At 50.7% G+C, this 23115-nt stretch overlaps 1 protein-coding gene across 3 annotated transcripts in view; it reads left to right on the top strand.

The window, feature by feature from the left end:
• VAV2 (vav guanine nucleotide exchange factor 2) overlaps window positions 1–23115 on the top strand; it is a 153280-nt gene that overhangs the window by 31177 nt on the left and 98988 nt on the right. For 2 of the 3 annotated variants that reach the window (XM_075111913.1, XM_075111915.1), the window contains exon 2: window positions 3405–3521. In XM_075111913.1, the coding sequence (XP_074968014.1) occupies window positions 3405–3521 (117 nt within the window). Of the gene's footprint in view, window positions 1–3404; window positions 3522–9413; window positions 9441–23115 lie in introns of those variants that run through there. The other variant, XM_075111914.1, reaches the window with a different exon arrangement.

Here is a 23115-nt window from a genome sequence, read left to right as displayed (position 1 = left end):
TGGAGCCTGGATGGCGGTACGGTGGGAGATGCTGTGATCTCTGGGGTCTAGTTCCAGAACTGATCATCCTGGTTGCTGGCAGTGTTTATCCATAGAAGCGGTGGCTGGTGGGTACTGATGTCGTTTTGGGTGCGGAGGAGGGCGACGGCAGGACTCGGGATGTGTGGTGCTTGGGCTTCCGCTGGCCCTTGCACCGAAGGAGATCGCAGGAGCCTGGTTCAGCGCTGGTCTCGCTCGAGGCGTTATAAATGACACCATTGATTTTGGGGCTGGCAGGTGGTAAATGAGCCCCATGGAGAACATTGATTTCTTTCTCTCTTTCTCTTCCTCCTGTGGAGTGTTTACTTGTCCAAAGGTGTGATTGACTAGTAAATAAAACAGCCTCGGCGCAGCTCATATTCAATTGTAGCTAATTTTAATGTGTGGCCATTGAGTAACACTATTAAGCCAACAATTCATGATCTTCCATCAACGGCAAACCAACCTTGAAACGCCTGTGAGCAAAAGCACGAGATATTTTGCAAACTGGGGAGAGAGAAATTGTGCAGGAGCAAATTGTGCCGCTAACACCGCGCGTGGGTTGTACCCACCCTGACTTCTTGTGTATGAGGAGTGGGGCTAAAATCTACCTACAGTTTTCATCCCAAGCGGTGGCTTTACTTGTGGGCAACGTGGTGGCCTCGCTCCGCTTCCAGCTCCTCGCTGGCGGAGCGGGACTGTGGTGCCGCCGCCTTGGTTCGTTGCGTTTTACATCGGGCCTTTTCAGCAACTCTTTAAATAGATTATCGGATTCTTCCCTGATGCTTGTCCTCTGCCCGCACTCAGCGGCTGGCTGCGTGGTGGCAGCGCCTGGTGGCTTTTTGCAGACGTCACCTGGAGCTGCGGGAGGGACAGTGGCACTGCGGCGGGCGCCTCGTGCTCGTTTAGCAGCCGGCGGCGTGACGGCTCCCAGATTTGAACTGGATGAGCAAAGGCAGTTGGATGCAGCTGATGTTGAACGGCGTGGTTGGTCTTGTCCTTTCTCACCGGGGCCAAGCTGAGATTGGGGTAGCTCAGCCCAATCTAAAGCCGTGGTGGAGCCAGGGCTTGCTCCCAGTTAGAAATGCTGTCGGGACGAGGCGTCCACTTGCTTGGATGTGTGATTTCTCTGCGACCCTTCATAAACCAGGTAGCGTGAACGAGGAGCTTTTCAGGAATTTGAACCACAAATGCGTCATGCAGAGGGTTCAGGCTTTCACACCCGTTGAGTGTCTTTCCTTGGCTGAACGTCAGCACTGTGAATGTCCATCTTTCCTGAGCCCTTCGGCCTCGGTTGCTGCCCCAGCCTTGGGACGAGCAGGAGGTGGGGAGCGAACAGCATGGAAGGGCCAGTTTTGCAGAGGAAGCTTGGCTCTTGCTCTGTGTAATTATGGCTATAACCTGTGTTATTAACTTTCAAAACCGGAGGCTTAAAAGGATTTAAAATAAACACGTGCTAGGAATTTGAAATCAATGAGACTGCAGTGCAACAGGAAAATATACCCCTGCTGCAAGCAGCCGGTTTGCCCAGGGTGTAAAATCTTGCAGAGACCCAGAAGATAAAGTTACTAAATCTGTGTCGGTGAGAAGCAATGCTGTCTAGACTGAGAGGGTTTTTGGATTATATTTACCGCAGCATTTATGTGAGAGAGAGGAATGCCCTAGAAAAACAGAACTGTTTTCATTTTCTGTTTCCGGCACTTGCTTGTCTAATGAGAAGGCTCTGATGTGATGGGGATGTCCTGTGCTGGGGGAGCTCTGCTGTCGCTCGGTGGCTGCGTGTAGAGGGGGCTGGGATGGGGTAAAATGTTATTTCTTCCTTTGTGTAGGTGAATCAGCCTGTTGTTAACGAGGTGGCCTTGCTACTCCATCGCCGCAAACCTCGCATGTAACCCCAAATGCGATGATAACAAGCTGCGTCGCGGCGTGTCTGTGGCGTTGCGACGGAGTTGCCCCAAAGACTCTACTTTGAGTCTTTCAACTGAAAGAAAATTAAGCTATTTTATTTTGCTTTGAACTCTCAGTGAAGTTCGCAGGGAGCGTGTTGGTTTGATGGCAACTCGGGGAGCGGAGATAGTGCCACGTGACAAAACCACGCTGACCAAGCCCACCCAAAGGCAGCTTGCATCCCGCGCCTGTTTATCACGTGGGGATGATTCACCCCTTTAATGGGTCGATTTACTTAGAATTCTAACATGTTTGTTACATATTTGTGAGGAATTGGCTGAAAAAAAAAAAGATGTTTAAAAATACAGCAATAAATTGAAGGTGTTTTGTGGAATAGCACGAGGATGCAGAAAGAAGTGAAATTAATTGGCTTGCTCAGCAGAGTCAGTCCATCCTGATGGAGGATGTAGGTGATGCAGCCACGAAAATGAAGCATATTTTTGTTCTTCTCATCGCAGTCCCTGAGCTGCCAGGCATCATTGTTGGAGTGAGACCGGCTGGAGTCCCCAGACTTCAAAAATCCCCAATTTGCTCGAGAACAAATGACCAATTATTTCTATAGCCAAAGACAGGATCCTCTTGAAAGAGAAACATAATGTTGCTCTGCCAGTTGAGCTCTCTCAATAACCGAGGGTGGTCCCTAGAGGGGTGAGATTTCTGCCTTTTCAAATGGGCTAAGATTAAAGATGAGCAAAGCTTTGTGGAAACAGTCCCAGGGATTGCCCTGGTGTTGGGAACGGGGTCGGAGCTGGGCCAGGCGCAGCTGCCGTGGCTGAGCCTCAGGACTGGCGGCTGGGAACGGGCCGTATGCGGCTGGCTGACGTTTCATGGCTCTGCTAACGCGTGTGATGCCCGCAGCATCGGGGAGGTGCGAGGGTACGGGAGCAAACGGGACTTGAGTAAGTTGTCAATCGCTTCAGGCCCCAAAGCAAAAAAACCCACGTTGTTTTCAGTGTCCTAATCTTTTGTTTGGGATGTGTGTATCCGCGCGCATGTCCAGATGTACAGCAGCACGTACAGCAAGGGATGTAACGGGTGTCCCTTCGCTCGGGGGAACCAAACGGGAGCGTGCTGGAAATGGTTAAAAGTCCAACACTGGGCTTCTGTAGAACATCAGCTGTAACTTATATTTGGCTTCAGCCTTGAAAGGGAAACATCCTGGCTGAAGTTTTCCAGCCCTTCTGCAATGTTACCTTATGTGAAGCTTGTTTTTCAAAAGGGCGTTTGTTTCTGGTGCGCAGCTGAGAACACAGGAGTCCTCACAGGGCACCCGGGGTCTGGTATCTTCAGTAGCAACAAATAAACTAATCCGTGGCTTTGCAGTGCAAGTTTCTGTGTTCCTGCTAACTTGTCTCACATGTGAATTTAATTCAGTAAATCTCAGTTAAGATTTGTGCCTGTCTTGCTCACTTTTTTCTCTCTCTCTCTGCTTCCCCCAGTTTCTCTGTTTGAAGAACATCCGAACCTTCCTAAAAGTGTGTCACGACAAATTTGGGTTAAGAAACAGCGATCTGTTTGATCCCTTTGACCTCTTTGATGTACGCGATTTTGGAAAGGTAAGAATTACTCCTGAGCTGTTGGGAAGTGATGGTTCCGGCACTGCTGGCACCGGGCAGTTCTCCGGACTTGTGCTGCAGGTTTTGGGTGAAAATACAAAGCCCTTCTGCCTTTCTGAGCAGCTTCTGCACCCTTAACCCATGCACTGGGCATCTGTTCCCTGTGCTCGTGGTAGCCTGTGTATCTAGGGGTTGGTTCTGCTGTGTCCTTAGTGAAGGGGCATCGAGCCTTCAAGCTTTGTGCTTTAGATTACAAAGCCTCTGGGATCAGTCTCTAAAGTCCATGAAAAATGTCTTTTTTTTTTGGGGGGGGGGGGGGAATCACCAGATTTTATCTATGTGTTCGTAAGAGCAGTTGGGAGAGGCTTGCAGCCCTGGGGACTGGGTGCTGCGCTGGGGTCAGGGCCCTGGGTCCTCTTCCAGCTGCCGCGCTGGGTGACTGGGGCAAAGCCGCACCAACCTCCTTGCACGTGAGCTCCCTGTAAGCACGGCAGGTTAGAACTGGTTTTAAAGCATCATCCCTGCTCTGCATAAACCAGCCTGGGGGATTGAGCCCTGCATCCCCAGCAGCACGTTTCCCTATAGCAGTGCTACAAATCACTACGAGCCCGGACCCAGGTTTGTACAAACCCTGTGGCAAGGACCCTTCGTCCGCAAGCACCTCTGGTTTTGCCCCCGAGCGGGTGCAGACCCTGCACAGGGTGCAGACCCGGCGCAGTCCTCCTTCCCCAGCTGCTGCCTCCGCACGGCTGCGAGCAAAACAGCTTTACCAAAACGGCCGTTGGTTTTGCAGTGTGGCCACCGAATTTCGGGGGGGGGCGGGGGTCCGGGAAGTTTCGTGCCAGGGTGGAATTAGTCCCCTGAGTGTTTCCAAAAAGGGTGTTTGGAAGTTTTTTTTCCTTCGAGCAGCTCCTGGGTGCTGGCTGTGTTTGTGCCGTGTGTCACCTGGAAGGGAGAGGAGAGAGCATGTTTTTGTGTTTTGCTGTAATTGACGGATGGCACCGAACGCTGAATGAGACCCAGCTGCAAGGGAGGAAAATCCTACATGATTTTGACAAGTGGCTGTTGTTCTGATACCCTCGCTTTTGACATGAACAGCATCAGGGCTGTGCTGTTACTCTGACGGATACTGGGCTCAGGGAAGCTCTTACGCAGGACAATTGCTCTATTCTTCTGTGGAAAAGGTGTTAAAAGATTTATTAAAGCTCTCTGCTGTTTCACCTATTTTGAGGTACCAGGCATAAGCTGCTGGAAGGCATCTTCTCTTCTGATTATCCAAAGAGTAGATTTTTACTGCTGATGGGGATATATTATTTGATATTTATTGCCTAATTTATTTCTGGACCATTATCTGGAATGTGCAATTGCAGGGGCTTGTTTTATGAGTTTTTTGATTTACGGAATACAAGAAGGCTTTTGTTGTTCTGGGGATATGAATGCACAGAAGGAACCTTTAGGGCTGGGGAAAGAACCACTGCTAATTAAAATGCTGCTTTATCGTTACGTTGTCTCTTGCTTTGTGCTGTTTTAAATCGCCTGTTAATAGAGCCTGGCGTTTAAACAGTGCTGGAGCCTGTCAGCTGAACACAGTTTGGTTTCCTTTTTGGTCTGGTTAGGGAACAGCTGTTCCTTCCTCCTCCTGTTCACTTTTTTGGGGGACATTCAGGTTTGTCACTTGGGAAGGGGAGACGATTTGCCATTCCCTCTTACCTCATCACAACTGAGTTTCTTAGGAGACTTTGGAAAAGAAACTTGTCACAAACATATGGGAAACTGCCTGGATCTTGCTTGTTTTCATGTACATCGTCATCCTCAAACAACCTTATATGCAATCTTACGTGATTTGGGAGGCATAGATTCTCTACACAAAAATCCTGCTGATCTTTTTCCCAGTGCAGTTTTTTATCAGTTTGGTAGGGATATCAGCTGTTCAGGTCTGCACCACCCTAAATCCCTCTGGAAGCCTGTCAAAACATTCCCATTGTCTTTACCACCTTTCATTCCCACATTATCCTCAGATCTGTGTTCAACAGTGGCAAAGCAAATAAACAAGGAAAAATCTGCCGTTGACCAAAGCGCCTTTCCGTTTTGAGTCACGGCGATTTGAGTCCCTAATCCACGTTCCCACTGGCCAAACGCAGACTTCACGCACAAAAAATTCTTCCTGCAGCTATTTGGTGCTTAGATCGATAGCGTTTTTTGGTTACGAGACGTGCCGTGTAGGAGACTTTTCGGAAGCGAGCACAGTAACAGTCAACCATTTAATTACATAGAAACCTTGGTGGAGTGGCGTTGGGTGTTTCCTTTCTGGATGCCACTTCAGTAGTTATTTCTTTCCTCCAAACCAGAAGGCTGGTGAGACAGCAATTACTCGTAGCATTTGGGTTTGCTGCGGTGTAATCACCGAGCAGAAAGACAGGAGCTTGTGTTTAACTGGTGCCAACCTATGCGTAAAGGAATTGTCCTTTGGAATCGGCAGGGTCCTTCAGGGTTTCTGGTGTAAGAAAAACACTAGTGCTTTCGAAGAGTAGGAAAAATCAGACCCCTCAGTCTTGCCTTGACCAGCTGTTATTCTGAGAGAGTTTTCCATTGCTCCCTTTGGCTTCTGAGCCAGGGCTTCAGCAAGGAGGAGCTGCCGTAGGATCACTGGAGCCTCTTCCAAAGGAGCAAGTGTGGTCAGGGGCTGCTCGAGTCCAGGAATGTGGGTTTTTATCCCTGGTTTTGCTACTTCTTAAGCGTTAAGCTTGGGAAGTTCCTGCTTCCTTACTGTCACCAGGGTAACAGCTGGTGAAATGGGATCGTGAACCATGTGGGCTTCTCCAGCCGAAATCCCTGTGGAGCTCCATTTCTGCCTTCATGGGATGTCGGGTAATTGGCAAGTGCAGGCTTTTGCCAAATAGATGCGTCACGTTTCTTGTAATCTCAGTTGCAGTCTTTCCCAGTTACCCAAGGGAGTCAAAAGGCCAGTTCAGATTGCTCACGGCCAGTTTTTTCCCCGATGTCCAGTTGTTTAGCAATCCCGCCGTGGCGGGGACATGCTGTGTTTCATGACAGAGGTTTCCAAAAGTGACCCCAGACGCTGGCCACCTGTATTTCTAGCTCTGCCCCTTTAAGACACCCTAAAAAACTATGTTGTTATATTGTTTTCTACAAGTTGGCTCTTAATATTTCTATTTTTAGGGGTTTTTTAATTTTTTTTTAAATCTTACCCCTTTAAAATGGTTCAAAAGCTATCACTAATGCATTCTGCAGAAGTGTCTTTCTGTGGCTGCCTCTCCGCCGCAGGATGCAGGAGGAGGACAGCATGCAGCGCTCCGCGGAAGAAAACCCCTGTTAATATTGCCTGGTCCCTAACTGGGGTCTGACCTTGCAGGAGCGAGCGCTGGGGTCTTTGCAGGGGTGCTGCGCGGTCTTCGCTGGTGCAGCCCGTCTCCTGAAAAAGAAATAAAAACCCCGTGCTCATGTACGGCGTGATGTTGCGCAGTACTTCTTGTGCATTTAATAGCAGTGATGGTATAAAATGTAACTCTTATTGGACTTGCTAATTTATTGGCAGCAACTATAATGAGATAAAATGTACGTAAATATGGATTAAACTCTTTATCGCTCTATTAGTCAGCATGATGGTAGCAAGGTTCATTAAAGGGAGTTACTCATTTTCAGTAACTTGCAGTAATGTACTATTTTTTTTTGAGAAATATAGTTCAAATATTCATAAACCTGTGGAGCGTGCCATTTATTAGCCTCCCGCTCCTCTCTGCTCTCCTGACGTGTATTTAATTGTCCTGACTTTCTTTTGAAGTCCCCGCAGTGTTTGAAAAGAGCTTTTTTGCAAGATAGGGGTCTTTCCTACCCTGACCCACGGATACAAAATGATGCCATTCTAAAAATGAAAAAGGGAAGCGACTCAGGGGTCCGATGAAAAATGAGGAGATACCGATACTGAGATTAAAATAGTGTTTTTCACTCTGTTGGTTTTGGCCAGAGGTTGGTGAGACCTGCAGCTTGAGCGGGGTCTGGATCAATCCTCCCTCTCAATTGAACCCACCGAGGTTCGCTGGCACGTGCGCCTCGTGCGCGGCTGGCGGAGGACTCGGACGTGGCTTGTCTTGAACGTCTGAAGCACCGGGGAGGAGACACACGTTGTGGGGAGGGTGGCCCTGAGCATGGCACGCTCCGGCGGCTGCAGCAAGGGCTGCCTCCGTGGTGGGAGAGGACAGGGGAGCTGCTGAAGCGGGGATGTCCTGGTACCGTCAGAGTTGAAGCGATGGGTGCCCTCTGTAAACCGTCTGCGCTTTCAGAATCATTGTTGGTGTAAAGGCGTCCCCTTCCTCCTGCGAATGAGCCGGCGTGGAGCGCTCTTGGAAAGTCCTGGGGGATCCCAGCTGTCCTCACTGGATGCTCTTGCAGGTTCGTCCCCAGCTTCATCACCAGCACCCTGTGGTCGGAGTATCTGCAAAAGGAGAGGTCCCACCTCGCTGGCTGTCGGTGCTGGGAGAGCTGCGGAAGGGGCTCGACCGCCGTCGTCCCCCCGTCCCACTCTCACACCCCCCCCCCGCCTTGCCAGAGAGTCAGAAAACTGAATTTCCTGCTTGGTTTCAGATAGGAGGGTGGGGAGCGTTGTCAGAATTATTTAAGGGATTAATAACTGAGAGTTGGTGGTTTGTGTTTCTCTTTGTTTCTCTGCTCAGAATTCCCCTCCCTCCACCATCTCTAACTTCACATACAAGTCAACACCCCTGCAGCGGAACTTTAAAGGGTGCCTTTTTAACATAGTTTGTGCGTGTAAAGGGGAGAAAGGGGGAGATTTACATGAGATTCACAGGTAGGTGGAAATAGCAAGGTTTTCAGATAAACAGCTGCATTTTGGTGCCGTAACAAAGCTGAGCCGCTGGCGGTGGGAGCAGCTCTCCCTCTCCCGTTCTTGACCTTTTGGGGGGGGGTTGCTGACCTCGTGTAGCCCAAACCAAATGAAAAGCGGTGCAGAGCGCATGAAGCGGTAGCGGTCGGGAGCGGAGAGGAGCTGCCAGGGCGGCAGGCAGCCGCGCACGGCGTCCCACCCGCGGCCCCGCCGTGCCTCGCCTCCTGTTTATTTACAAATCCCCCAGAGGAGCGGGCAGCCGGACAGACCTTCCCTTGTCGTGCTCCTCTGTGCCAGTTACTCAGATGGCTGCTACGTGGTGGTTGGATGCGTGTCAAGAAAGGGATCCTATCGCAGATGCAAACGTTTCTAATTGCTGTGTAACTGGCCCAGTGCGTGTGCGGCGGGTGGGGCGGGAAGTGAGAAGAATTCTCCAAAAGAAGGGCGTGTGTATTTTTTTTTTTTCTTTAATTTCGGAGAAAGCAGTAGAGCAACTGGCCTGCAAAGAGAGATCTGTGTGACTGCATGCAAGAGACCAGGAACACGCTTAACCCTTTGCGTGCCCGGCGCTTGCCGTGCCGTTGTCCCCACCGAAGGAGCTGTGGGTACGCCCTGAGCCCACACTCCCCCTTGCTCTGCCCTCCGTGTGCCGGAGCAGCGCAGCGCAGCCGCTCCGGGGTGGCTTCTGCAGGGCGATATTGTGCTTTACGGACCGCTGCTGTACTTCTCAGGAGTGACCAAAGCGCTTCACCAACAAGCTGAAAATTCACGTGTGGCTTCAATGCTGCCTGCAGGGTTTTGCCCCAGAGCCCTTGGGTGCTGCAGTCTTTGCCCGAGGGAGAAGCCCCAGCTCCGGGAAGCGTATGAGAGCGTGGGGAAGGCAGCCCTGCCGTGGCAGCTCGAGGCGTGTCTGTGCAGGGACCTCACCAGTTGATGATTAACTCCCCTTTCGCCCGCAGGAGCTGCGGGTGATGTTTGGTCCCTTCCGTGCTGGCTGGCGTGTTGCTGGCATTAGCTCAGCCGGTGTATGGCAAGCTGTGTTTTAAATGTCCTTGCTGGTATTGTACTGGAGGCTTGGCTATTGGGATGGGCGCTACAAATGGCAAAAGCAGGCTGGAAGAGCGTGGGTTGGGTGGGTGTGTTTTGTTCCCCCCGACCTCGCCAGCTTGAGGGCTCATTTGAGCCTGGGGACTGCTTGTCCTCCGCTCCACACGTACCGAGCCTCCCGTGGTGCGGGTTGGTCTCCGGTGATGCTGTCAGATGTGGGGTGATGCAGGGACCCTCCTCCCGTCCTGCTCCCAGGCACCGTGAGGACATCAGCTGCGGTTCGGTGGGTGGGGGGGCTGCATTAGCAGGTGCAGCGTGTCCAGATGTTTGCAGCCAGAACACTAAAAGCAAGCACAGGAAACCCTGACGCTGAACTTCCCTAAAACACAGGGCAAATGAATTACAGATTTCTGCGGCTAGTCAAGCGTGTAGCAGACAGTGCTTTCTGCTGTGTAGCGCCGCGCCGTGCGCAGGGCTGTTACCCGGGCCGTGTTTGCCACGAGGGATGTGGTAGGTGCTGCCACACCTCTGGTAATGTACATTTTTAGGTTCCAAATGCTGGAAATTTCTCCGTGCTCTGACTATTGCCCTGAACTATCTAGTGGATTGTGAATCCTGCCTGCCCCAGTTAATGTCGAAAGGGCCGTGCTGGCGTATTTTGTGGTCTGCAGAGGGCTGGTAACAGCACCACAGCCTTAAATCGTGCATGGGCAACAAGTTGCTGATAAAATGCAGTTGGCCTTTCGCTGCATCCTGAAGCAAGGCCCTCTGTGAAACGGCTGGTAGGTGGAAGCTGAACCACCAAGCTGTGGCCCTGGCGTCCCGCCGGCCGAAATGAGAGGGGGCACGCTGGGCCCCCACCGGTGCTGCGGCAGGGGAGTCTCTGCTTACAGCCAGCTTTTTCTGCTTCCAGCTTAGCGCTGGTGAGATGTCTGCTTTCAGCCATGCAACACCCACACTCGCCCGAGGTCTCTGGTTATCGAGGCTGGGTTCTCCGCCAAGAAACGCTTTGCAGCATCGGACCCGCTCCCGGGCTTCCCCAGCCCGGTGATGTTCAGCTCTGTCAGCTGGGCACCCCTTGGGGCTTTCACCAAGCTGCCGTAGCAGGGAGCCTTTCCCGGGGAGAAGCTCGGCTCCTTGCCAAGGACTTTGTGCGTCGCTGAGCAGGCCAGGACCAGCACGAGTAAACACCGTGGTGGGAGTTACTGCCGTTTGCAAAGCTGCTCTGATTTTTGGGAGCGTGGAGTAGGGGTGCTGGAAGGTCTTCGGCGCATGCGCGTGGGGTTGAGAGGCTTGCACCATCCCTGGGCTCGCGACCCCAGTGTCCAAACGGAGCAGATGAAAACGCAGTGTCCCGGCAGTCGGCTCCTGGGCTCGAGCAGGAGCTGGGCACCAGCGCTGGTGTCCCTTCGGTATTTAGTGCAGCAGAAGCTTTTAGCTGTGCTGTGGCACATTCTCCGTGCTTTTCCCCCCCCCCCCCCCTTCCTCTCTCCCCTACTTACAAATCTGGTCTGTTTCTAGATGTGCAGCTTTTTAGTGGAACTGAAAGAAAGAGCCAGAAATGTTCATTCTGGGAAGCTTTGGTGGTATTTTTTTTTTTTTCTCCTTCCTCCTCCTTGGCTGCTTTCCCTAGTATTTTTCCAAGGGGTCACGTTAAGGGGTATTATGTTTCAGATCAGACAAGTATGGGCAGGATCTTTCGTAACTCCCATAGTCTGGATGGGAGAATTCTGCTGTTGGGCCTTAAATAGTGATGGAAGGGGTTTAATGTGCAAGGAGTCCAAGGTATCGATCAGGACATGGGTAAATGCATGTACTTAATGTGTATGAAATTGATTTTCCTTTACCTTCTTGATTTGTGTGAGATCTCCTTGTGATAGTTTTAGACAAAACTGGGGAGAAAAGGATTTTTTTTTTTCCCCTTGAAAAACCCTGTGATTGGTAAAACACTTACCAGTTCGTGTCTCCAAAAAGGGGAGGGGGAAGCAGCCTGTCTCTTTCGAGTAACCCAACAGTTTTTGCATATTGTTTGAAAAATGCCTGGTTTCATTTGAACCCGTCAAGATGTTATTCCTTTATTATGTCATTGGACGCTTGAGACTTAATGATAGAGTCAGCATCATCGTGACTGAAAGATGTCAACAGGCAGAGTCAGCCTTTGTATGTCTTGGTGCTCAATTAGTGCAGCTGCCGTCGCTTGAGCTTAACTGTTCAGTGTGCGTGTGCTTTGGGAAAGGAAGGGAGTACATCCCAGGTAATATCACTTAAGCGAGTCTTGGAGTAAAAGGAATTTTTTTACGTTATAACGAGCTTTTTGTATTTCTTCATTAAAATCTTCTGCAGATTTCTCAGCCTCTTGGAACTGCAGCGTATGATGATGATACTGTCCCAAGGTCAAACGCTTTGGTTGCAAATAATAATTAACATTTCTTGAAACAGATTAACATGTGGGTGTAACCATGGTTTAGCAGAAAGGGCAAAAAATGAAACAGCCTGAAAATACTGGCACGGCCAAACTCCACAAAGCCCAGTACTCAGGGTCATTCTGCGCAGCATCTTCTGCACGAACCAGAAAGAAAAGGGGGGGGTGTGTGTGTGCTTCATTAGGAAATTGTGACTCCCCTTGGGGCAGAGGAGAGCTGGTACAAGTTAGCCTGTTGAAATATCGCACCTGGACGCAACCATCCCGATGCCGAGAGGAGCCTGGGTGCCCCGTGCCCCTTCCCCAGCGCATCCCAAGAGAGGGGCCAGGACTGGGGTGCTCGCAGGGAGATGGGCTTTGGTGGGCGAGCCTTGCGCCCCGCCGTGCCCCTGCTAGGTCGGTACTTGGCATTTGGACAGTCACCTTTTGGAAAAGAAATGTTAATATTTCACAGCAAATAACAATACACACACACAAAAAAGAGTTGAAACCTCCGTGTCTCAGCAGAGCGTGGTTTCGGCGAGGTTTGCTGTTCGCACCCCCATCTCTCGCCCAGTCTCGGTCTCTTCTGAGTGTCCTGTGTTTGGAGAGAGTTCAGGTTGCTGAGGCTGTGACCAGCAGGTCCTGTCCGCCTGCAGGGACAGCTTTAGAAACCAGGGCTATCCTCGCCCAGCATCCACGGGGAGGCTTCCCACCTCCCTCCCACGCTTCTTCGTGAGGGAAAGTTAAAGAGGGGGGGGAAGCATCTCAGACTGTTTTGTTCCACTGGCTGTCAGAATGGGCTGCTTGTTTGTTCTTGGAGGGCTTCCAGATAGGGTGTTTTTCTTTTCCTTTTCCTTCAGAAATGAAATATTCCTTCAGAAACTCCCTGTACATTCAGGATTCCTCCCACCTGCCCACTGCGGGCTGGGTGTTGGTGTGCGCACAAACAAGGGAGAGAAAGGGCTGGGAAATGTGGTGAGGACTATCCCGGAGCTGCAGGGCGTGAGGTCGGTCGGTCTGTCTGTCTGGGTGCAGGGGCTGTGCTGGGTGCAGCAGGCCGGGAGCCAGGCGGTAACACGGCATCGGAGGGCTGGACTGCAGCTGCAGTGCTGGTAGGGAACAATATGCTCGGAATAGGTTTTAAAAAGCATCTCCCTAAAGATGACAGGTTGGGCCGGGATGACCAAGACATCTGAAAACCATCCGTAAGGGTTGTGTAATTACCTTAAGGATCAATTTCCCTTTGGAAAAACATGAGCGTTTCTCTTGGGGAAAGATACCTTTGTATTTTCCAACTCTTGCAGACCTTTCCTTGCCTGGCTCCAAACCTGGTGCAGATGGGGAGGTGGGGTGACTGCGGCAAGCGTGGCTGTGCAGCCCCTTGCCGTTCCTGCAGCGGGACAGCAACGCTCGCTCGTCCTCGGAGCCTTGCTGCTCCCGCTAACGAGCCTCCGAGGGTGATGCTGGAGCTAGCTCATTTACGCTCTCGGTCGTAATGGTCTGCATGTGAGATGTTCTCCTCTTCGACATTATTCTCTTCCTACTAATTGCGTATTAAAGCATAATCATGGTAGCAAGAAAGCAGTCTTAATGCACTCTGAGTAAAGCTAACGATGTGGACACACTACACTTAGTTGCATTTGTCAAGGTTTCCTATTTCAGGCCTGTTGTGAGTAATTCCAGGAATTTTTGAGCCAGCGTGGACTTAGCAAATGTTTGCAGTCGTTCCTACTAATGAGGAAGACTTGTGTGGGAGAGACTGATTTAGCTGTGGTGGAGATTTCTCCCTGGCTAACAGATGGTGGGGATTTCACAGCCTGTTACTTAAGTTTCGAAAAAGGTGGTTAATACTTCAGGGGAAGGAGCAATGTGCAAATGAGTTGGAAGTAACACATAAATCGGAGCCAGCAGTTTGCGTGTTCTTCTGGGGCTTGGGATGGTGGTGGTTCCCATCCCAATCCTAAAGCAAAGCTTCATCTTTTTGCATTAATGTTGATGCCAGCTACTGATGAAAAGCACCTTCTCCACTGCTCCTGCCACGTGGGAGAGCTTATTTCCAGCTCACCACCTCTTCCATTTGCCACCTTCAAGGTGACCCTGACTTCGGGCAGCTCTGGAGCATCTATCTGACTTGAAGCACATGAAAGGTCTCAAAGCTGCAGTGTGATGGCCAGTTGCTCTGCCACAGGCTGAAGCCTGAATATGATGGAGGAGTGAGGAGTGAGGGCAATTTATACAACATATGGATTTTGTGAAGAATTGGTATTTGTGGTCCGAGAAGCGGCAGTTTGTCCAGGCCCCGCAGAACAGCGTCCGTGGAGCAGCGACAGACCCAGCAGTCCCCTGCCCTGACCTGCTGCCATCCCACATCCTTTAATAGTCACCTCATTGAAGACAGTTAATTACTGATACAAGTAGGGAGGCAGCTGTGGAGGTATTTGCACTCTGCAGTTGAGGATGCAATGGATGTCACTTCTACACAGAGTAATGGCTCTTGTACAGGTGTGCTCTTCGCTCTCTCTCGGACTTAAAATATGCATATATCTGGAGAGGACAGATGCAAAAGTGGAGCTTTGACAAAGAAAAGCTTTGCTCGTTTTTCTTCTTGAGAAAACTCTACAAAGACCATCTCCCATACACAGACCTTTCTGTGTCGGCACCATGAGCGTGCACTAATAACAGGGCTGGGAACCCTGGGGAGGATTTTACGTGCAAGTGCTGGGTGTGATATCGAGGGTGTTCCTGTAGCACCCTGGTCTCCTCTGGGCACATGTGAAAGACAAAGCAACCGAGACGGTGCTGGAGGACTAATTTAAAAGCCATGCTTGGAGAACTGGGGTGCAGGACAGCAGGCTCTGGAGCAGCAATGTACCTGCGGTGTACCTGTACCCAGCGGTATACCTGAGCCTGATGGGGTGCAGCACCTCCCTCATGGGAAAGAGAAACTCGGTCTTCCAAGCCAGTGGACTGTGAAGATTATTAAAAAAAAAAATAATTAATATATCTCTTTCATGCGGAAGTAGTGCTTTAGTCCCCGCACACAGAGATTTATCAAAAGGACCTCTGTGCTCCAGAAGCAGAGCTGAGATCACAGCTTGTTGCAGATGTGAACTGAACTGGCTGAGTCCCACTTTCAGCAGATATGAATGACCATTGTACAGCTTCGGTCTATCTTGAGCCCCACGCGTCAGTTCTGCTCTGAGGCTGTCTTTGCACAAGCTAGATTTGCACAGCAAATTAATTTAAAAATAAATAAAAGAATTTTCTGGCTCCTGGAAATAACAGGGAGAAGCTGGCTGTGAGGGCTCTGCACATGGGCACACCAACGGGGGGCTCTGGAGAGCAGCAGCGAGTAGAGTCCACCCGTTCCCCGGAGAGGCTGCTCCGGTGGCCAAGGAGGTGTTAGGGATGGATCCACCAGCATGTAGGTCTGTTCGGATTTTGTTTCACTTTTCAGCTGGGATGTTTGATCCCATTATAGGAGATGCTGGATGGGAAGCTTATTTTAAGCATTTTCAGCTAATGCAACAGTTTGGGGTGTTCTGATTTTTGTTGACCTAGATGACAGCTCCTCTGTGGGAACCTGATTTTTGGGACGGAGTGCTCAATGGGATTAGACTTTTATGATGTCTTAGATCATGCACAGAGATTTATGAGTCACTAGGAGAGTCTGTAGCAGGACCCTGTTTGGGCCAGGGTCATTAGCCCCTATTGGTCCAAATATGAAATTTTGTTTAAAAACACGCCTGCTTAAAAAAAATCTACAGTTGGGAAGTGGATAAACTTTTGGTTTAAATCCAACCTGCGGGGAACCATGTGAAGGACTCTTGCCTCGAGGCCTCACTTGACTCTGTTTGCTCAGCCAGTTTCCTGCGTCAGCCAAGTCCCTGTGAGTGCGCTGCCTCCTGCCCACCACCTCGCCTTTTTTCATAATATTGTTCGAATTACTGGAGTGTGAAGAATCGACTCTTAAAATGCCTCTTGGCAAATTCCATTTCTGTATTGATGAAATTTCCCCTCGCTGCAGTCTCGCCATTAGCAAAGGCCACATTCAGCCTGTCCTCCGATCAAAACTTCGCCTCCGCCCTTGCCGGGCAAACCGGGACACGCTAGTTAGCACGTTGGTTGGAGATCGTAAATGTCAATGGAATATGAAAAAGGGAAAAAAATGAGGGACTGGGGGAGGATGAAGGGTGAACGCTTGCCTGCCGGGGTCCTGCTGGTGTGTGTTTTCACAGTGCTGTTTCTCCTGATGAGCTGCCAGACGTAATTTTTTTGGGGTGGCCTTTTGGCCTTGCAGACCACGGTCTGTCTCAGTGTGCGGTGCGACCTTTGAAGTTTACTGGGTAAACTGGGACAGCCAGGGGATGGCTGTGGGTGAAAGGCTCTGAGAGCAGAAGCTCAGCGTGTAGCTCAGGGAAGGGCCTGCAGGAGGGTTGTGGGGCTGGGGATTTTTGGGGACGTTGAGCTCTGAACCCGGCTTGGAACAGGGATGTTTGTGGCGGTGCTTTGCCCGCGTGTGGTCATGCCCTTTGCTTTCCCACCGTAGCTGTCCCTGGGGGAAGGCGCTTGCTGGCTCTGCCTGGACCTTCTGCTCCCCGGCTGGGCGCAAGGGCTTGCGGCAGACCCTTGTGCCCGTGCAGGCAGCTGCTGACGTTGCAGAGAGTTCAGGGCGTACGGCTTATGTGCGCTCAAAGTGGGGTATTTCTTTTAAAACCAGCAACACTATAGGGTTGTTTCTAGAGGCCTTTTTTTTTTTTTTAACTGAGTAGCGAGCACTTGAGTAATGCTTCGAGCTTTTTCTGCAGTTGCGAGGGGCTAAAAACTTGAAAAATAAAACTGAAAGCTCAGTTAGCAAGTAATTGCAAGGTTCCTGGGACTGAGGCTTTAAGAAAAATGCTAAAGAGGAGGTTTTCTTCATAACGTTAGAGGCTGGGCAGCTTTGGACCATCTCCTGATTCCAGAGCGTTTGCAGTAGCTCCACGCAGCAGAGTCACGCTGTGAAATTACAGGTTGCTTCTGTCTGGGTTTCCCTTGCCCCTTTGTTTGTAGCGTGGGAGCTGGACCAGCAGGTCCTGGAGAGGGGGAGCAGGAACGGGTTGGGGAGGGGGAGCAGGAATGGGTCGGAGAGGCAGTTTTCCCCGGGGCTGCCTGTGGGTCGTGCTTTCCGCAGCAAAGGACCCAAGGACTGGGCTGGCTTGAAGCGCTGGTGGTTTTGGCTACCAGGAAGTCTCCTCCTTCATCACAAAACCTCCTAGGAATCCTCCCTGCAGGATAGACTATGGGCTGCAGAGGCATTTGGCAGGGTCCCAGGTGACTTTGTCAGAGGAGCTAAACCAGTGGGGAACCAAAACTCATCGCAGCGGCCGCTGGCGTAGCTGTCAGCTCCTGTGTGGGACCGGGACCGGTGGCCGGGCTGGGCAGTGGAGAGGACAGAGCCGTGGTGTGTGGCAGCCCAGACCCCTAAGCTCCCTGGTAGGGGACCCGGCAGGGATGTGCGCCAGCCTCGGGCTGTGCTGCCCAGCTCCCCTCTGCAGATGCGCTGGGGCTCGCCAGGGCTATGAGAAGCCTCTCCCACCTCTACAGCTGTTTTCTGGCACGTAAAAAGGTTTAATTGCCCCTCGCAGGAGCCCTTGGCACACTCACTGGATTCTTCTGATGTGCCTCTTCTTGGTCAATGGCTCACAGAAGAGCAGTTATCCTTCAGAGGAGCAGTAGAGCCTGAAGGTTCACCACCTTATCACACATTTTGTCAGCTAATTGGTTTTAACCCTGATAGGGGAAGAACTTGAAAAGCAAGGGAAGGTGAAGACGACCTGCCCTCGACTAGTCTGAGGAGAAACTGGCTGGGGACACACCAGGGATGGGTGGTCTGTGGCCAGGGATGCTCGGCTTTGGGCTTCTTGTTTTCACAGTGGCAGAGGCCTTCAAAATGCAGGGAAAGGGAAGTGCCAAAAGCCCTGGAAGCAGGCAATGAGAGGTGCAGGCGGCGCGGCTGGAGAAAGCTTTTTGAAAGCAGGGGTTTGCTGTGCTGGTCCCGGGAGCTGTTGGGTTCTGTGGCGTTGTAATTCAGCACACCACGATCTGCAGCAGGCGCTTCTGTTTGCACTGGGTGTTAACAGGGGTGTAAAATGGCCAAAAAACCGTTTAAATTCAGGCACTCTGCTCCTCCCAGATGCTTCTCCAGCTCTCTCTTGCCACAGAAAGGCTTGTAAGGAGGTAGCGATCAATGAAAATTAGTCGCAGCAAGTTCCTGTTCCTGTAAGCTGTCTGAAGGACAAGCAGATCTTCAGATTTTTGTGGTTTCGCTCCATTCTATTTCTAGCTCCATTAAATCCATTTTTACCCTACTCTCTGCTGAAACATAAACGAATAAATGCCATAACAAGGGCACACTTAAAGAAAAATGAAGCATGACTATAAATATGAGTGACCCAGCTAAAAGAAAGGTCAGATAAGAGACATTACCCAGTAGTGTTCATTAAGGAAGGGTATCAGGGTGTAATTCAGCTTCCTGGTTTAGTCACGTGTTTAGTAGCGCCAGACAGGGAGATGGAGAGAGATAAGAGACGCGAGATATGGAGAGGGAAGCTTCCTTTTCCCGTGTCTTTGCATTCTAGGCAATACTGCAGGTGAAGTGGAAGAGGGATTTTGTTACTAGTGATAATCTGTGGTGCGCTTAGTATTTTGGAAAAGAAAGTAGTCCCTGCTTTGCAGGGGGGGCAGGAAGGAGCTGGTGGCTCTTTGCAGCATGACCCTCGTGGTGCTTCTGTTTGGAGAAGGCAGAGCTGTTTGCTTTTCTGCTCCTTGGCATGTTTGAGCAAACCTGCGCGGAAATGTTTGCAAAACGCGTAAAGATTTTTACCACGTGCCATTTGGAGCCTGACCTGAGATTGGGGTTCAAGTGCTGAGGCTGGGTGCAGAAAGCTGCCGCCCCATCACCCAGCCCAGGGCTGGTGGTTTCTGCTCAAGGCACATGCATGAAGAAGGAAGATATCCAGAGTCATTTAAGAAAACAGACATGTCTTGGAGACAAGCTCATGCCTTAGTAAGGCAGCTACTATGTGGGGCTGGGAAGGAGTTTGCCGTGGGGATGTTGGACGTAATGGTGCTTTTCGAGGCTCTGCTCTGTGTGTGGATGCATTGCCACCAGCGCCAGCATGTTTCTGCCTGTTGATGTGCCTCTGCTCCTGCCCGTTTCCCTGCCTAAAGCTCTCCAGGTATTCACACAAGTGTGGAAATGCATCCAAATGCTGTCAGGGTGAAATGGCAGTACAGAGAAATCCCTCCTTATGGCAGGAACCAAGTGAAGAGGGGTTTATCTTGGAGATTAACTAGGCTCTCCTTCTTGTTTTGCTTTTCCTGCCATGAAACCCAGTTCCCTGAGCAGAGAGAATTGCTCTACAGGTCTGCACCATCTGGGGGAGGTGCAATAATAAAACTGTTCAGATTCTCCTTTGTATTTTGGAGGGACAGTGATAATTCCCCTGGTGCCGAGGCCTATGTTGCTTCGTTAATACCTGGGTTTGAACATTTTCCTTTCTTTCTTTCCTTGCTCAGGGCTCCAGTTTCAGAAAGCTCTCTTCTCAAGGAGGTTTAGCGTGTGCACACGCCACGTGAAGTCAACAGGAGCTGAACTTCAAAGTGAAGCATGTGAATAAATATTATCCTGACTTGAGGCTACTATTTATTCTTTTTCTTCTGAAACAAAACAAATTCATGCATGCCTTCTTGAGACTTGGAATTAATCGTTCTCTCTTTTTTTTCTTACCATCCTGGCAATGGCACCGCTATAGTATTTGCTCTGCTTTGCTTGGATGATGACTGTACCTGCCTCTCTCAAGTGTATGGGTTTTACTGTTTTGCAGCCATTTTTTAATATTGGGGGGGAAAATACTATAGCCAGGCCCAAAATCCTCTGCTCTTGGTTGCGTGGCTTCGAAGGGTCACCACAGCTTCCATGGGTCACTTTTACTGCAAGAGTGGTCAGGCACTGGCACGGGCTGCCCGGAGAGGTGATGGAGTCACCGTCCCTGGAGGTATTTAAAAGACATGTAGACGTGGCACTTCAGGGCATGGTTTAGGAGACGTGGGGGTGTTGGATTGGTGGTTGGACTCAATGATCCTAGAGGTCTTTTCCAACCTTAATGATTCTAAGGGGCCAGACCCTGGTGTGATGGGAGAGCTCAGGAAGATGCTGTGAACCCAAACCTGAACCTTGGAGGATGAGGAGGGTGTTTGCTTCAGAGTCCGGGTGCCAGGACTGCGTGGTTTGCTGTCGGATTTGCTCCCTGGAAGTGCCTGCAACAGGCAAGTCCTTATGTCCCAGGCGTCAAAAAGGAACTGGTAATTTTGGGTCCCGACAGCCCATCTTTGTAGGGCTTGACTTGCAGAAGATTTTGAGCGCTTGTCCTCTGAAAATCAGTGTGGTTCATGCTGCCTCAAGCCATGCACTCAAATCCACCAGGTCTTCGGATGATTTGTAGCTACGTTGCGTGGGCGAGAGCCAGAGTATTGCTGTGGTATCGCTGTCCCAGATGCGTCCTGCTGTCTGGTTCAACTCTCCGCAGCTCCATGCGGGAAAGCCTTCATGCATAGAAAATAATAAAATAAAATTATGCCATCAAATGTTTTATGTATGAGGAGGCACGGGCTGTCAATAATCCTCTATGTTTTTTAATGCGAACTCTCTCTGCGTTTCTGCTAGTGGCTGATGACACCAATTAATTTTATTGTTTGGAAATAATCTTCTGTGGTGTGTGATTTGCACAGCTCTAGCCTTATGCTTTCTAATGATTTCTCTATTAATTTCACTGCTGCCAATAAGCGGAAGATGCCTTTCAAGTGGAAAGGGAAACATGACCTAATAACACGGATAAAATATTAGCAAGAGCAAATTAAATCCCGGTTAGCAGTGTTAGGACCCCAGCCGATGAAGACAGAAGAGCCGCTGAAGCGTAGCAGTGAGCAAAGAGCTGCACGTGCTGCGTACGGATGCACGGGAGTGTGGAGCAGTAACTTTTTGAACAGCCTTAAAATTAATGTAGAATCAGTGTTTTTGTCCCCTCCTGCTAGCTATTCCCTGAGCAAAGAAGAGCTGACCCTGATAAATTAAATTTGTGTGCCTCCCTATGTGCTAGAAACGCGGCGCCCGGGCTCGCCCCGCTATAGCAGTGGTCGTGCTTTGCTCTCATTTCTACTTTTTGGTCTGAAGGTGGATCTGATGGGAGCTCGTCTGCAGTGCTGCCCTTACTGCCGTGATGTACGCCTTGCCTCGCGTCTGCGTGTAAGGACGAAGCTCCCCGGTGGAGCTCCCCCCGTCCCGCAGGGCAGCGGCGATGGGCGGGGTGGGTAGCGCCATTTATTTTTGTGATTTTCAGCAACACAGGCCTTGTGGGTGTCCTAAAGCCTTGTCTTTGTGCAACCTGCACCCGTCTTGCAGAAGACCCAAAACCAAGGCTTATAAGTAAGATTTCCAGCGTAAACTGGGATTAATGACTCGGGTACTTGTCGTCTGCAAGTCTTCCTTTGGAACACCCGGGTGCTGGCAGGCGTGCTTCGAGGGGCTGGGAGAGGAGCTGTGGTTTACAGTAGTCATCAGCCCCACTCACGGTGAAAAATAGAGCTTTTCAGTAATGGCATTGTAGAAACGTTCAGATGGATTTCAGTCAGGCACTGCCGCGCACCCAGGTACCCATGAGCAACCTCACGGAGAGCGTCTTCCAGCAAGCTTCACTGGCTGCTCTGAATCTGTCCCAAAATCAAGGAAATAAGATTAAAATTATGATGAAATCACATGAAATTGTCCTTCTTCAGCCTTTGGAGGAAGTCTGTGCTCTCGGCATGGCTGTCGGCACGCTCGCGGCTGGGGCCGACTTTCTTCATCCGTTTCCTTCTGAGAGGAAAAAGCATTCCTGTAATGCATGAAAATATCATCCCATCAATATTGTCTGAGTGAAGCAAGAAGGGGGGCGGGGAGGGGGAAATCAATGCAAGTTGTGACCAAAATGTTTATGTGAAGATTTATATAAATATACGAATATTTATTGCTTTAATATTTTAGTTGCTGCGCTGTGAAGTTTTGTGGTTCCTGCAGAGAAAGATGAGGCAAAAGAGCAAGTAATCAGGGATATGAGCTGCTGGGCTGACGGCTGGGGAGGGACGAGGCGCTGAAAGCTCGGCAAAGAGCTGGGTGGTTTGTAGCGAGGAGGCTGGAGCAGGGGAGTGCTGGGGCTGTGCTGGCTGCGGGGTCGGAGCTGCACTTGCCGCCTGCTCGCCTTTCCCTTACAAGCTTCTCGTGGGATGCAGGTCATCGGGCTTTCGTACACCGCAAAAGCAGGGCTCGCCTTGGCTGGAGTCATGGCCGGGTAGTTTAGTTCGAATGGTGACCTGCGAGGCATTTCAGTCATTTTGGTTTTCCCCGTGCGTTTTTAACGGCGAAAACGTACGTAAACACCAAGTTTTCACAGAACTGGCCGTGACAGTGTGGGCAGGAAGAAAATAATGAACTATATATAAAAATAGTTGCCGGGAGCGATGGGCTGATGCAGGCAAGGTGTCTGTGGCACGGCTGCTGGGGACCGTGTTTCTGCGAGGACGTGCTGGCACCCCGCTGCCCGGCGGGGTCCCCCCGGCCACGGCCGGCTGCCTCCGCTGTCGCTTTTTCCAACAAGTGCCATTGCCCTGGCTCAGAATCAGAGGATACCTTGAGGCCCGTCCCGCTCTCCGGCAGCACGCAGGGGTGCTGGCTGAAGTGCAAAGCGATGCCCTGGCTGCTTCGTCTCCCCCCGGGAGCTGGCTTTGGATGCCTTAGCGGTCTTTGAAACAGTGATGAAATGCTTACGGTCGGATCAAAGCCTGAGCATGAGATTTCTGCTGGCCTTGGGTTTCTTCGCACTGAGTTCAGGTTTATAGAGTAAAGTCAAGCCCTCCCGTGGGGTAAGTATGAGCACTAAGCCGTTACAGCCCTGACTTCACGGGGGAAGTTACCGAAACTCAGTGCCTGCTCTTGTCTGTGTGACAAACAAACAAACTGAAGCTTCCTTTTTTTTTTTTTTAATCTTTCCTCTTTCAAAAGGAAAAAAAAAAAAAAAAAAGGCAAAACTTTTCAAAGAAATTGGTTGTCAGCAAAAGGAAAGCAAGCAAATCCCCCCAAGCCCCCAAGGTGCTTGCTAAGTCGCTGGTGCCACCCACTGCTCTCACGGCATCTCTCCTGCCAGGGCAGACCCAAGCCAGCAGAGCGGGCTGGGGTATCTTTTCCTTCCTCGCCGTTGCTGTGAAGG

This window comes from Phalacrocorax aristotelis, chromosome 17 (assembly GCF_949628215.1).
Source record: "Phalacrocorax aristotelis chromosome 17, bGulAri2.1, whole genome shotgun sequence".
Lineage (NCBI taxonomy): Eukaryota > Metazoa > Chordata > Aves > Suliformes > Phalacrocoracidae > Phalacrocorax > Phalacrocorax aristotelis.
This window is presented reverse-complemented; position numbering and strand designations above follow the sequence as displayed.